This window comes from Dipodomys spectabilis, unplaced genomic scaffold (assembly GCF_019054845.1).
Source record: "Dipodomys spectabilis isolate Male_0828 unplaced genomic scaffold, ASM1905484v1 ptg000136l, whole genome shotgun sequence".
In the NCBI taxonomy this organism is placed as follows: Eukaryota; Metazoa; Chordata; class Mammalia; order Rodentia; family Heteromyidae; genus Dipodomys; species Dipodomys spectabilis.
This window is the reverse complement of record NW_024870813.1, coordinates 4,992,910-5,007,795: the sequence shown is the minus strand read 5'-3', so window position 1 is coordinate 5,007,795 and position 14,886 is coordinate 4,992,910. Positions and strand designations below refer to the sequence as shown.

General features: G+C 37.4%; 1 protein-coding gene across 7 annotated transcripts in view; it reads left to right on the top strand.

The window, feature by feature from the left end:
• Nrg3 (neuregulin 3) overlaps positions 1-14,886 on the top strand; it is a 1,012,378-nt gene that overhangs the window by 432,413 nt on the left and 565,079 nt on the right. For all 7 annotated transcript variants that reach the window (XM_042690311.1, XM_042690313.1, XM_042690312.1 and 4 more), the window contains exon 2: positions 6,547-6,676. In XM_042690311.1, the coding sequence (XP_042546245.1) occupies positions 6,547-6,676 (130 nt within the window). The remainder of the gene's footprint in view (positions 1-6,546; positions 6,677-14,886) is intronic.

Genomic DNA, 14,886 nt, shown 5'->3' with positions numbered 1-14,886 from the left:
GTGCCAATTATATCACATATATTCCAGATGTAGCACAAATAGCAATCCTCTAGGATGCTGGAATTAAGCAATCTCTTTCTTTGACTATCTACTGCAATTATTATCTGTAATAGCCAAATTAGCACTCTTGTTCTGGCAACAAAATATGGATTCCCACAGTGTGTAACATTGTACTGGAGACAGAAAAGCCTCTGTAAGTTATATTCTGGTTCAACTGAGTATTTAAAGGGGGAAACAGCAATGATCTTATTCGTTAATAAATTAACCTTCATTGGATTAAGAAGGAAAAAAAAAAAGATCTGCAAGGATTTCTGTCTTCTTGCCATCCATTTTCTTCTCATTTTGCTTTTAATGAATTAACTACCACCAACTCCCACTGTGTGGTTAATTACTATACTGATTGCTTACTATGTATGCTAGTTGGTGTGGAAAGAGTATAAAAGTTAAAAACAAAGCACTCTCCCTAGCCTCTCTGAGGAAAGAGATGAAAAACCTATGAGACTAAGAAAGTGCATTAAACTCCACCTAACAATTGCCAGATGAGTGATCTGAATAATTACACAGCGGCTCTGGCCCCAGGAAGAGCACTTTACTTTTCCTCTGCTGGTAGCCTGGCTTGCTTGAGCTGGGCTATTGACTAACTCTTTGCCCTTGGCAGCATCTTAATCCTTTACCTCCCTTTGCTCCCTTTGTCCTTTCTCCCAGTCTCTTTCTTTGTCTGTCAGTCTACCAATCTGCCTGTTTGTCTGTCTGTCTGTCTCTGTATAATATGGGCTTGAATCCACAGCCTCAAGTCCCCCCCTTGGCTTTTCTCACTCACAGTGCTCTGTCACTTGATTCACAGCTCCACTTAGGGCTTTTTGCTTGTTAGTTGAAGATAAGAATCTTAGGGATTTTTCTGCCCCAGTTGGCTTTGAAATGCAATCCCCAGATCTCATCCTCCTGAATAGCTAGGATTACAGGGGTGAGGCACCAGTATCTAGCTCTTGTCCTTCTTTTTTAAGAGGACTTCCTAATTTTGTGTGATTTCCTTCTCCCTTGCATTTGAGCTGTGGAGTTCATCTTTCTCATTTTCTATAAAATTCTTTTTTTTTTATTTTAATTTTAATTTTTTGTGAACATACTGTACAGAGGGGTTACAATTACATGAGCAAGATAATGAGTACATTTCTTATCAAGCATTGCAGCCTCTTCCTTTGTTTACCCTTCCCATCCTTCCCAGCCTCCCCTCCCCCCCACCCCCCACCCATCCCTTCCCAGCCTCCCCTCCCCCCACCCCCCACTCAATCATCCCCCCCCCACCAACGTTGTAAAGCTCGGTTTCGACATGACAACTTGTACTTCTCATTGTTGCAACAGGTCACCTGTATCCTTAAACGACTTGTTTTTCCCCATCTCCTCCACAAATTATACCGACATCAAATATAGTGAAAGCAGGGGTTATACTGTGGGGGAGGGACATACAAAGCAACAAAGAAATAATCTTATAAATGCATTAGAAACAAATGCATGAAAGAAAAAAACATTAAAATACATATCTAAGGGTTCTGTAGTAGGAAGACCCCTACTCAGACAGGCAAACCCACCTAGTCGTCCGGAGTGACAGAGCCCACCAACAAAGTTGATATTAAAGAAGCAACTTTATTGAGAAAGTTCCTACACTGATCGGCCAGGGCCGCAGCACAGGCTCGGGAGCTGATACTGCGACCCCGAGCGGCCCACGTGCTTAGGTTTTTATTGGCAAAAATCACAAGGTGAAGCCTGGTCAGGTAGGTGACCAATGAGATTTTCACACACCCAAAAGATTGCACAGGCATACCAGACCACACGCAGGTGGCCAGTGAGGTTACACTTTGTCACATAATGTCTGTTTAAACCAGCCTATCATTTTGGGTTCAAATGACTCAGGAATTCAATGGTAAAGGGAGTTTAACATACATGTGAAAAAGGCGGAGTTTATAGTAAACTCGGGATGTGGCAAGCCAGCATGCCAGCATAAGCCAGATTACTGGCTACCGGTTTAATCGGTCAGTCTTTAACAAAACAATGAAGGTGGGTTAAGTTAAGGGGAGGGGGACCTAGAGGCATTCTTTTCATTTCAAGAACTGGGCTGGTTGGAGCCAAGGTTTTTTTTTTTTTTCTATAATCCCTAAAACAAAAACAAAATCTGTAAAGAAGCTGTCCCAGCTCCAGTCTCCTCTCAGGGCCTAGTTCAGTTCACATTATCTGACCCTTACTGCTTGACTCATACCTATACTAGATATTGCAAATAAGGGAAACCATAGGACCTATGTTCCTTTGGGCCTGCCTTACTTCACTTAATATAATTTTTTCCAAGTCTTTCCATTTCCTAACAAATGGGGCAATGTCATTCTTTCTGATGGAGGCATAGAATTCCATTGTGTATATATACCACATTTTCTTGATCCATTCATCTACTGAGGGGCATCTGGGTTATCTAAAATTCTTGTTATTTTAGATAAACTGTTTTTTACAGTAATTCTCTTGTTCTGACCTCTTAATTAATTTTCCAAACTTCTTTAAAAAGAGGGTATATTTCACAATAAGATGAGAACATATGTATACATACTTTTCAACACAGACATTTAGGAAAACATTCATTTATAAAGACATTATCATTCTAAAACATCTACTGGGTATTCTGTATGTTAAGCCATCCTTAAAGAAACTAAAGGATTAGGCCTCAGGCCCAAATTTTAAGAATATGACATATTTAGTCCAGGCACGAGCTCCTACATGCCAACTAAAGAGAGATAAAAGATTTATTGAAACGTATTTATAAATTGAGAATTCTATATCTGATCACTAAGATACCCCTAAGTCGTTTAGGGTCATATGTTTAATAGTTTGGATCCAATCTTTTATCTATCATCTCTTTTATACAAATGTACCATGCCTCCTTTCAGAACCAAATGCTCAGCTAGGCATATTCGAAAATGCTGTGTGAACTTAGAGCATAAAAAAAAATACAAAGAATTGCAACTTATATTAGATTTTTAATCTTGTTTTAAATCCTTTTAAATGCATTTTTATAGTATATTTTGTGTTTATAAAAGTAAAGACATTTATACAAAAAGAAGGAACTATGTACATACACTTATAAGCAGATGAACAAATATTGTATCCTATCATACAAGCATACCAGTCTTTATTCGGCTATTGTTGATGCAAATAATGGAAAGCCTGGCCAACACTAACTTAGACGTAATATACTATTTGTGACACAAAAGTCTTGGGTAATTGGTCTTAATTTTAGTACAACAGTCTGGAGATTCATTTCTTTCTGTCTACATCTTTGTTGTGATGATTATGAAGAACTGACTTTGATTTTACCATGAAGAATATAATACTTTACCCCAAACCTTTGTGATTGTAGGTGAGTTGTACTATCTGTATACCATCTAGCCAAATGTTTAGCTATATGCTGAGATTTTACACTTCCTGATTCTTGTCATTTGCTTACAGGATGATAAAAATCTGACATTTGGTCACTGATTACTAAGTCCTGTACAATACTAATAATGAGGTTGTCTTTGAAACCAGTCTAGACATTTTGAAATTTAGACTTACCTATTTTAAATTAATTTTTAGATTCTTCTCAGCTGTGGAGACAGAAACTGAATTTATGTTAAAGCTGATCTCTTAGCTTCGCCTAAGACTTTCTTCAGAATTATTTTCTCAGCTCTCTGATTCTCTGTACTATGCTTTGAAAGGACAATATGTTGGGAGGATGTTGATCAAAAAGGGCCAGAGCCACAGGAGACATCAATTGTCAGATAGAAATTAATTGATTGTAATTGCTTTGCTATTGTATTGCACTAGGAGTCTGTAGCTTGTTGAAAAACCACTGATTATGAAATAAGGATCTAACTTTTTATGCTGTAGGTTATGTTAATGAAAAGCAGCTCTTTGAGGAATGATCAGTGAATATCAATACATGGATAAAGGAGAAATTAAAGGAAAAGTTAAGTAACTGGTTATTGAGTTAATATACTTCACCAGTCAGAGGAGCAGCATTTCATATTGAGATTCTTTGCTCAGAGCTCTTGAATGTTAAAAATTTCCTATAGCTACTTATAACATGTGGCTTTGAATAACAAATCTCAGCTATGTAGAAGATCTCCTGGAAAAGGAGAAATGTGTTTTGCTGAGTGTTTATTTTTGCTGAAGTATTAACAGGCTGACTCATTGAAAGGAGAAATATCAATTTCCCATTGTGACACCAAAAAAGGGGATACCCATACAATTATTTGTCAATATCTTAGTGAATTAGTTATATATGGATGAAAGTCTATGTGAATTTGAAGAAATGTTATTTATTTACTTGTGCCAGTACTAAGGTTGAACCTAGGGCTTTGCACAGTCCTTTAGCTTTTGTGCTCAAGGCTGGCTCTCTGCCACTGGAACCACAGCTCTACTTCTAGCTTTGTGGTGCTTAATTGAAGATAAGAATCTCATGGACTTTCCGGTCTTGGTTGGTTACAATTCACAATACTCAGATCTCAAGCCTCCTAGGTCATTATAATTACAGATGGGAGCCACCAGCACCTGGCTTGTGTTTTAAATATTCATAAATACTAAAATACATAGTAAAATTAATGTAAAATGTTACCTTCTTTTATAAAAGAAATATCAACTATTGGTGAGATTGTAATGTGGTGTTCAATGATCCTGTTTCCCTATCATAATATTTAAATGGCAGATAACGTTAGATAAGGCTGGATTTATCAACAGTGTTTTTCTTGTGGACTAATTATGATTAGGCCTCAAGGCAGTCACAGAATAAAGGACTGGTAAACTTGAGTGTGAACCATTTCAGCGTTCAGTGCATCATGTGTCCAACAAGAGGCACTGTGGGGAGGCTGATGCAGGAGGATCAAGGTTTGAAGCCAGCTCAGTCAGGAAAGTCCATGAGACTCTTATCACCAATTAACAGCCATAAAGCTGGAAGTAGAGCTCTAGCTTAAATGGTAGAGCACCAGCCTTGAGCCAAAAAGCTCAGGGATTTCACCCATACATGAGTTTAAGCACTAGGACTGGCACAAAACAAAAACAAACAAACTAACAAAAACAAAAAGCTAAACAAAAATGACATTCTGTGGAACATCATGACTAATCTAGATCTCTGAAAAAAATTAAAATAGTTTACCTACTGAATAATTGATTCATCCTTGACTTTTTCAGTGTACTTTTTGTTGGAGAATTGCTTTTTATATTTTAGTTGCATAAACTAGAAAATTCTGCACATGTGCTACGAGTCTGTGTCTTATAGATAGCTCGTATTTATGGTTAGTTTCATATTTTGGATAACCAGACATAGATGTCTGGCTTAATTAGAAGTGTAAGACATTATGATTAAAAAAATACATGTTTAACGAGAATGCTAAAAAATGATAATAATTTGGCCCTGTTAAATATTTACCAGAAACATTCTTCACATGTGAATATGTGTTTCAGAATCTGGAACATTTGCATTTTAATTACATAATAAAAGGAGAAAGTGAACAAATACTTGACTTGGTTATTAACCAATTATAGCTGTAATTTAAAAAAAAAATCCAAATCTGACATGGGGCATCATAGAACAATCACAGTATAAGTCAATTAGATGTTTAACTGCATTTGGAAACAAAAAGGGAAGAGAATGGTGCCTGGGTGTTGGCAATACACACGTGTTGGCTAAAACTGAAATTAAGTCAGCTGCAAAAGGTTCACGCCTGTAATCTTAGCTACTTAGAAGGCTGAGATCTGAGGATTGTGGTTTAAAGCCAGCCCAGGCAGGAAAGTCTATGAGACTCTTATTTCCAATTAATCACCAAAAAGCCAGAAATGGAGCTATGGCTCAAGTGGTAGAATACTAGCTTTGAGCAATAAAGTTCAGGGACTGGCCCTGGGTCTGGGTTCAAGCACCAGGACAGACAAAAAATAAAATAAAATAAAAATCTCTGAAATTAAGGAAAGTAGAGTTGAGACATCTGAGTGATCACTGAAGGTTTACAACTAGTGTGAGCTCAGTTGGAGCTGTTCTAGAGTGATTCTAATTTGTTAAAATACAGTGTGTATGTGTGTGTGTGTGTGTGTGTGTGTGTGTGTGTGTGTGTACAGACCACCTTTTGCTAGCCTCCTTGTTTCTCACATGACATGCTTTGATATTTGCATAATGTCCTGCTATAATACCCTTAATTCATGTCTAGGATACCTATAATCTCTAAAATGCATATACCATCCTACTAGTTGTTATATCCTGTTATTTCAAGGACAGTGACCAGAGAGCAACAGTATATGTAAGTTGAGTACAGCTGCAATTTATTTTATTTTGAATATTTTCCACATGATATTAATTAGACCCCAGGATGCAGAGCCTGTCTGTGCCTTTGGAGGTTTGATTGGCAAATAACTGAACGCCATGGGCATTCCTAGTTTTGCCGGTCAATGACATGGAGGGCCTCTCATGTCTATTAGGACCCGTGACAGGGGTGTTGGAATGCCTGTTGAATGTAGTATCTCTCTTGTTCTCCTTGACAGATACCACAACATATTCCACGGAGCGATCAGAGCACTTCAAACCTTGCCGAGATAAGGACCTTGCCTACTGCCTCAACGATGGAGAGTGCTTTGTGATCGAGACTCTGACGGGATCCCATAAGCACTGTCGGTAAGACACTGTGGGGCAGGTGTGAAAGCACTGGGAAAGCTCCATGCGTGGGTGCATGGAGTCTTGATGTCTAATGGACAGAGAAGCGAGTCTTAATGTGCAAGCCATGAGACTGATACTTCGTGAGCATATCAGGAAACCTGAACTAGATGAGGACTGTGTTTTACCTCACCAAATCAATGAAGATTTACTCTTAGGTCTGCCAGTTTAAGGGAAATAATTACTCACTTTAGAAACATGAATATATGACATGGACTTAGGCTTGTATTTTTTTTCCTCAGAAATTAGCCTTTCCTGCAGATCTAAGAACTGTGATAAGAGAAGGAAACTGCTCATCTGAAGTCTGGAGTCTGAGTGTTTAGTGTGAAGCAAACCCCACAGACTTAACTGTGTTCAGGCAGCAGAACATTTCATTTTGATTCTGTTTCCTTTTATTAATTCCATACTAGTTTTGAAAATACCTTGCACAATGGAGCACCCTCCAGCAAGGCATCAGAAATGAATTCACAGAGCTGTTTGAGTTTAGGGAGAGAACTAGCAACAGAAAATGCCCAGTAGAGATCAGAAAGGTGTTTAATTGGTTTTCTGAGACATCAGGTCATAGATCTTCTCAATAATATTTTTTTAAAAAGCAAATGCAGATAAATAGTGAAGCAGTGCACTCTTAAACACTGCAGCTGCATGGCTCAACAGGAGAATCAAATCAGCATTCAAAAAAAAATATTTCCCACCAAGCTTTTATTTTAAGCACTATGCTGGGTAATTTGTTTTCCCTTGCAATTGCATATGCTCCGGTGATCATATATATGCACACCCCCCTTGTTTCTCTTTATTTACGCTTCTCAAGTGACATGGTTATTAAATTAATTATTCTGAATCACGAAGCATGGAAAATTATGAATCTTTCCCCTCCCGGTTGCTATTATAAAACTTTATTCCCATGTTATTCCATTAAGATGGTACAGAGAAAGGCATCTTATGGTCACAGATGTCCAAGCAACATGACCGCAAATCCAGCTCCACTCAAGAGCCAGCTTTCAGTCCACAGGGGAGATGTGTGGCTACCATGGACAGAGACATGGGTCCAGAAGAACTGGGAAATGATAATAAAGAGTATTGTCTTTATGAAAGTGGCCACCTGTCCTGTATCAGAATAGAACATGGCCTTCCTCACTTTGATGTGAGGCTTTTATGTGACTTGTGCCGTGCTGTTACATTTACTCTACCCACATGATTCTCTGCCCCATCCTCTGCGAACTGAGGATGAGATTGAGAGGGTAAAGAAACGGCTCCTTACCACACTCTTCTCTTGTATGTAGCTATCATAATTCTGAGGACACTTGTACGGCAACATACGGGTCACTTTAATACCCTAAGGGAAATGAATGAGGTGACTTTTCAAGGTGTGATGTGTCTCAGGTCTTTCAGGTATGCAGACACTTGTTAAAGTTTCTTTAACAGATGCAATAGAAATGGCTATCCCTGGATTTATTTCTGTGTCACTTCTCCCTGGCTCTTTCCCATTTCTGGGGTCAACTGCTGCATTTATATATTGTATTATATTTGTAAATATGTATTTATATTTCACATTCCTTTGTATTAAAATTCTAGAGTTACTTTAGCCAAGTTGGACAGACCATGTCATTATAAATTACCATTATTAACAAAGAAATATTTTTCACAAAATTTGACCAAGGTTTCTGTAGGGTTTGCTTCTTCTGAGGCCTCTCTTTTTGCTTATGGACTATGTCTTCTTACAATGTGTTCCTCCATCTTCTCTCTAAAGGCCTATTTTCTAATTTCTTCTTATATGGACATCACACTTGTTAAATTACAAGCCATTCTATCAATAACTTTTTATTCACTTAATTTTAGCTATGGTTCTAGCTCAGTCAGTGGCAGAGTGCTAGTTTAGATATATGTGAGACCTCAGCACTATCAAACAACATGAAAACACCTCCCCCAAAAGTTCTTTATCTCATGAAGATCTTTAATTATGATCACATAATAAAGCATTGGAAGTTAGTATTTCAATACAGAGATATCTTTAAGGAATAATAGAGTCCACAATCCTAGGTCTCAGATTCAGAAAAGTGATCCTTTGTATTTGCCTAAGTATGTAAATTTTTGCACAAGGAAATCTACTTTTTGTAATACATACAAGGAGAGATATATTTATGGTTTAGCTGAAACAGCGTACATGTATGATAATTTTGGCTTTCTGTCTTCATATTTCCTGCATATTTCAGTTCAGACAATGTGTTATTTAACATGGAGTGACAACATAGCTAATCATGACAAAAGACCAGCCTAAGACAGAATTGGAACTCGAGGAGGTTAATGGATGCCTATAAATCTCCTACTAGCACATAGGAATAAATCACACATCACACGGGCCTGCTATTCATCTCCCTGGCTTTGTTGTGAATAAAAGGCCCACATTTGTTCCTGAACCAGCCACATCTAAAAATTCCAGTGTGGTTATTAATAACAAGTCATTTTGCTAGCACTCTATTTAAGTAATATGTTTCATTCCTTCTCCCATTCAGCAAATATTTATTGAGTACCTCCAATCACCATGAGAATGTTGAATAAACACATACAAAAATGAATTAAGGCATTAGATGGCCTTGCACTTTGTGATGTGTTTGGAGTAGAGAAATACTTCTTCATTAGAAGATACCCAAAAGAAACAAAGTACTTCAAGATGAGTAGCATGCTACCAGGGCCATTGTTTTGGACATGTTCAATTCTGGGTCATGTTTTGAGTATTTGACACCATTTAGAATATCAGAGATACAGTATTAAAGGTTTGTACATGTGTCCGGTTTATTAGTTTTCTTGAATGAAAATATGTCATAAAGTCACCAATGTGTTAACTAGTAGAAGAGCCTACTATATTGTGTATTATTATATTGTATATAGTATATTGAATATTGGTGTAAAACAAGCACAGATGTGTAACTAGAAAGACAGACATGGGAATGCTTTTTCAATAAATGGTGGGCAGTAAAGCAAATCTCAAGTATATTCCCCACCCCCTCTCTCTCTCCAAAATGTTGTTCTGAATGCAGTCAAAAGTTCCTGTAATCAATCTATCCATATATTTGTAAACAAGCCCAAGGAAAATACTTAGTAAAATGACATATGTTTTATGTCAGTATCTGAAAGGACCTGTAAACATAAAGAGGAAAGAAAGGGAAAAAAATCAGCAGAATATTGCAAAGGCATTGTTTTTGCATCTGAATAGCTAATAAGGCATTGATTCATAGTCTGAATAACATGTCAGAAACAAAATATAAAAGATAACCTGTCTAACACATATGGAAAACAACTCATATTTGGAAGATATAACATGGAAAGCTAGGAATGACACTAACAATTACAACAGAGACCTGGGCAAAAGGAAGGAATATAGCCTGCCTCTTAAAAGGAATATGCATAATAAATAATCAGGGGATGTACCCAACCTCACAAAGAAATTCAGAAATTAAGATTTTACCTAACATTTAATGATTGTTAAGTTTTAGTAGCTCACACCTGTAAATCTTAGCTATTTAGGAAGCTGAGATCTGTGGATTGAAGTTCAAAGTCAGCCTGGACAGGAAGGTACAGAGACTCCATATCCAATTAACCAGCAAAAAGCCAGGCTGGAAGCATGGCTCAAGTGGAAGAGCATCAGCCCCGACTAAACAAGCCAAATGCAAGTGTTAAGCCTACAGTGAAGCCAAGTATTGGCAAAACAATCAAGCAATGACAACAATAAGCAAAAACTCAGACCTACCAAACAAAAAAATTTCTGAGTACTTAGCTTAGTGAGAGCATGTAGAAAGTACCTATCCTCACATACTACCCAAAGAAGGTAAGCATTTTCTATAGGTAATGTCTCAGTATATTTCTAAGGAAGTAGCCTAGAGAAATAGAAATGATTTATACCCAGGAATATTCACCCTGTTTATCTGTAATGGTAAAAATCCCACATAACAATCTGAACTTAAGTGTTTATGTGAATTACAAGTATCTACACTATTGGTGGAGCTCTCACATATGTGATGGATATGAAAGTACTAATTATGTGACACTGTGTATGAAAATAAGGACATAAAATTGCAACTCTGCACACACCATAGAGCCCTAATTCTGAAACAGAGTACAGAAAGAGGATCTGTAACTATTTTCTTCTTTGACCCTTATGAATGTTTTAAGATCTTTACATCATGCGTATCTATCGTTTGTTTAACACGTGGCTCCACTACTTGACTCCTGTTTTAGTCTTTACATTAAGAAAGATAAATCTTCTCTCTGCTTCAATTAAGTCAAGGTCATTATAAATTACCATTATTAGGCTGGTAGGAGAACTGAAGCACTTTTAAAGAATACCAAGTCTATTTCAGTGTGTCTCCTTTATCTTGACAATTTATTTGTAAAATTCGGGATACTTACTTTATACATAGAAGTCACGTTTTGGAAACATAACAAAATGAATTTAATAGTGACTAACATGCATTATTGAAAGGGAAGCATGTAAAAAATTACTATAAATGTGAATCAAAGTCTTGTGAATGAAATCTAGATACCCTAGGAACTGTTCATTTCCATACCATTTCTAAAAACGTTATGGACTTAAGCAATGGGACTATCTTTATTATATTTCACTGGTACTAAAGATGCAGCCAATATAACTGAAAAGAATGGCAGACATTTCAATGGGCCAAATGTGTTGTATGGAAAGGAACATGTCTCTTTTGAACTGAAGCCCATTAAGTCTTTCACCAGCCTTTCTGGGGAAAGAAATGCTTTTCAGAACTTGGGAAATGATGGCATTTGAGCCGAGTTTCACCTATACTGTTCATTTTGGAAATCTATCAAGAGATTCACTTGAAGAATCTTGAATCACAGGAAATATGGAACTAACAGCGGGAAGAACAAAGCAACCCAATTGCCACCATTGCCCAAGGGGATGGTTTAGTGAAAGGGTTAAGGGAGTTAGGAAGCAATCAGAGTGAATCCAGTTAGGAGTTAGAGCATCGAGGAGCAATTGAAGAGAGGAGGGGACCCTGACAAGGAGTAACTTCTCCTTACTGTGTCTAGTTCGCCCTGAGTACCCTGTGAAATCAAAGCTTCCATTTTTTAAGGGAATTGCTTGGGAACAGCGCAATGCTGTAATATATAAAATGATAGGTCTATCCCAGTGACTGCTTTGCTCTGTCACTTTGGAGGTGCATTAGCTCTTCTACCCAGCAAGGATCCTCTTTGTGAAATGGTTCTCCAGTAAGTGCTCTGAGAGCCGCAGATAATGATTCCTTGTCGTTGGAGCCAGTCAGAATGAAAATGGGATTTTGGCACACATCCCTGAACTCCATCAACAGGAGGGAATAGGGCTGATGTGTCTATGCATCCAGTATCAGCGGTAGATGCTGATAACTCAGGGAGGAGCCTTAGAAGAACATTCCATTCATGTTCCTCTAGCATGTGTTCATGAGCATGATGACCACAGCCCATGCATAATTTGTGTCGGTTGCAGTAGCTTTATTGGTAACAGGAAGAAAGGAGGCAAGTTACAGTGATTGTTCTTCTCTATGGGTCTAGTTTGCCAAGAAAGTCCTATTAACTCAGATATCAAACAAGCAAACAACGCCATGTGTGTAACGTTAAACACATTGTTTCTCTCTTTAATCTCTTTACACTGGACCTCTTCTGGTATACTTGCACTGCTTATTTACGTGTTTTTCAGAAGATCAGAGAAGCGTGTATGATAATTTGTATAAGAACATTTATTTAACAATACAAGATTGTTTACATGTATTAATGTTCTGAGTGGATAGGCATCTCTATCAGAAGCAAAAATAATGGCATTTTTTAAGTGGTCATTAGGATTTGGGTTTGTTGGTATACCTATGAACTGACACAAACTTGTTTTTTGCTTTCAATTAAATACGAATCTTCTTATTTTTATTGTGAAGGGGATGTACAGAGGGGTTACAGTTACATGTCAGGTATTGAGTACGTTTCTTTTTGAACAGTGCCACCTCCTCTTATTTTCTTCCAGTTTTTTTCCCTCTCAATGCTCTTCTCCTCAGGTTGTATAGTTCATTTGAAACATACCGTTTAGTGGGTATCACTGCTGAATTAGTTCACCCTTTGCGCCACCATTTCTGTACTTTCCTTTCCCTCCCCAAATCAGGTGAACTCACATACAGGACACAAGGTACGGAAAAAACCAACAACAGCAGCATCAACAACAACAAAAGGGGGAAAAACAGAAAAAATGAGCTACAACAAGTAATTTTGTTTTTTTTATAAAAAACTCTTTTTTCCACTTCTTGGAGTTCATTTTGATCATCTTCATTTTATATGATCACATGACTACAGCTATTGAGCTGTACTTGGACATGATACTGAACATTCTCAAAGTGAGATGAAAGGAGGATATTCTTAGGAGAGGATCACAAATTAGTTCCTAGAAACAAAATGAATAGCTTTTCAGTGAGTTGGAATCAGTGGTACAGGAAGCAAATGCTGTTGATCAAAGGCAGGAGATGTGAGTTTCGATCTCTGTTCACCTTTGTATTGGTTGTGTGGTGTTTTTTCAAGAGATGCAGCCATCATCTCCAGTCCTTGGTTTGAACATGGAAGGTTAATGTCTATGTGAAAAGGTCTATGCAAGGTTTGGAAGTAACAATTGCTGTAAAACCAGGCACAATAACTGTTGATAGTGTGTATTTACATGTGATTGCTCATGTATCTTCTTTCCTTAGTTAGGCTCACACTGAAAGCCAGTCGAAGCATGTGTGCAGTAATCCTGTGAAATACATCATCAGTCCTGTTTAAGAAAAGGAAGACATAGAAGTGGGAAAAAGGGCATGCTAGAGAATTTCTGTACATATTCTGAGAGTTTAGGCTTTCTGCTCTTAAAATTTTAATACTCTTGACAAATTAACAGTGTTCTATTATTTCTCTCATTCTTCAAACGTTTATTAATGTTCCCAAGTTCTTTTTTTCTCACTGAATCTCTTTATTAGTAAGAGGGAAACTATGGCTTGCTTTTCCTACTTAATCAATGTGACTTACAATGATGGTATTATTAACACAAAATGGATGTTGATTTTGCAATTCCGTTAAGCAATGAAATAGCCCATTGAGGGATTTTTTTCTTTTGCATAAAGAAATTATATTTCAGTGAAAAAATATGGCCATTGAAAATCATTGTTTCACTTAAGGAAAACATAGCATTTGATATAACAAAAGTTGGTTTTATTTTCTTCTGGCTTTTTCAAAATAATCTTCTCAAAGTTTGGCTATCTGTGTGTGTTAGTGTTTCAAATATAGAGTCTGAAATCCTCAATATCATAAACTAATATAACATAAGAGGCCTTGCAGAAAAGAGTAAGAAGGCATTTGGATATTTGGATATGTCAATATTGAATATCAAACACGTGAGGAGTAAAAGTGTTGTTTGGGTTCACCAAGGCAGGGTTTGGTCACTGGCCATGAACACATTTTTTGTACATGTAATTTCTAGTGGTTTTTCTTTGTGAACTTCATGTCTAGGCTTTTGCCATTGCAATGACTTATCAGCTGTGAAATGCAGAGGATGAGAGTTTATGGAGGAACGTTGAACATCAAACCCTCCCCATTCCTGTGCTACAGACGGGAAGCCTCCAGGCACAGATGCTTCCTGTGTGCAAACCCTAGAAGCTGCTTTCAGGGCTTGTCGACTGAAAATTGAGAAGTGTCATAGATCTATGAACTATTGCAATAACGTGATCCCCAAGATGATGCAATAATGTGATCCCCAAGATGAATGAATTATTGTGTTTAGAACTGTGGCTAGACTCCTTTAATTTATTGATATTAATTGAGGCGCATTGATCATCACAAATCTTGTGACAATGGAGAGACCCCAGAATATACTTATCCCTAGGTTTCTTCAAAAGTCTCCCAAAAAGTGAACTGGTTAATTCATGAAGACTTACTATTTAACATCTAGTGTAAATAAAGTACAAGTGCCTAGTATGAAAGAGCACAGTGAATTTAGAGGATGCTAGGTAGATGTCTGCATTATAAATGCACATGTACATTTATCTGCATAGCTTTTTAACCAATCATTTGTTTTGTCCCAGGACTTCTTGATGGACCCTGCAAACTTCCTACTGGAGGGAGACTTGCTCAGAGTTCCGCTTAGATCCTCCCGCTGTGAACGAAAGGAC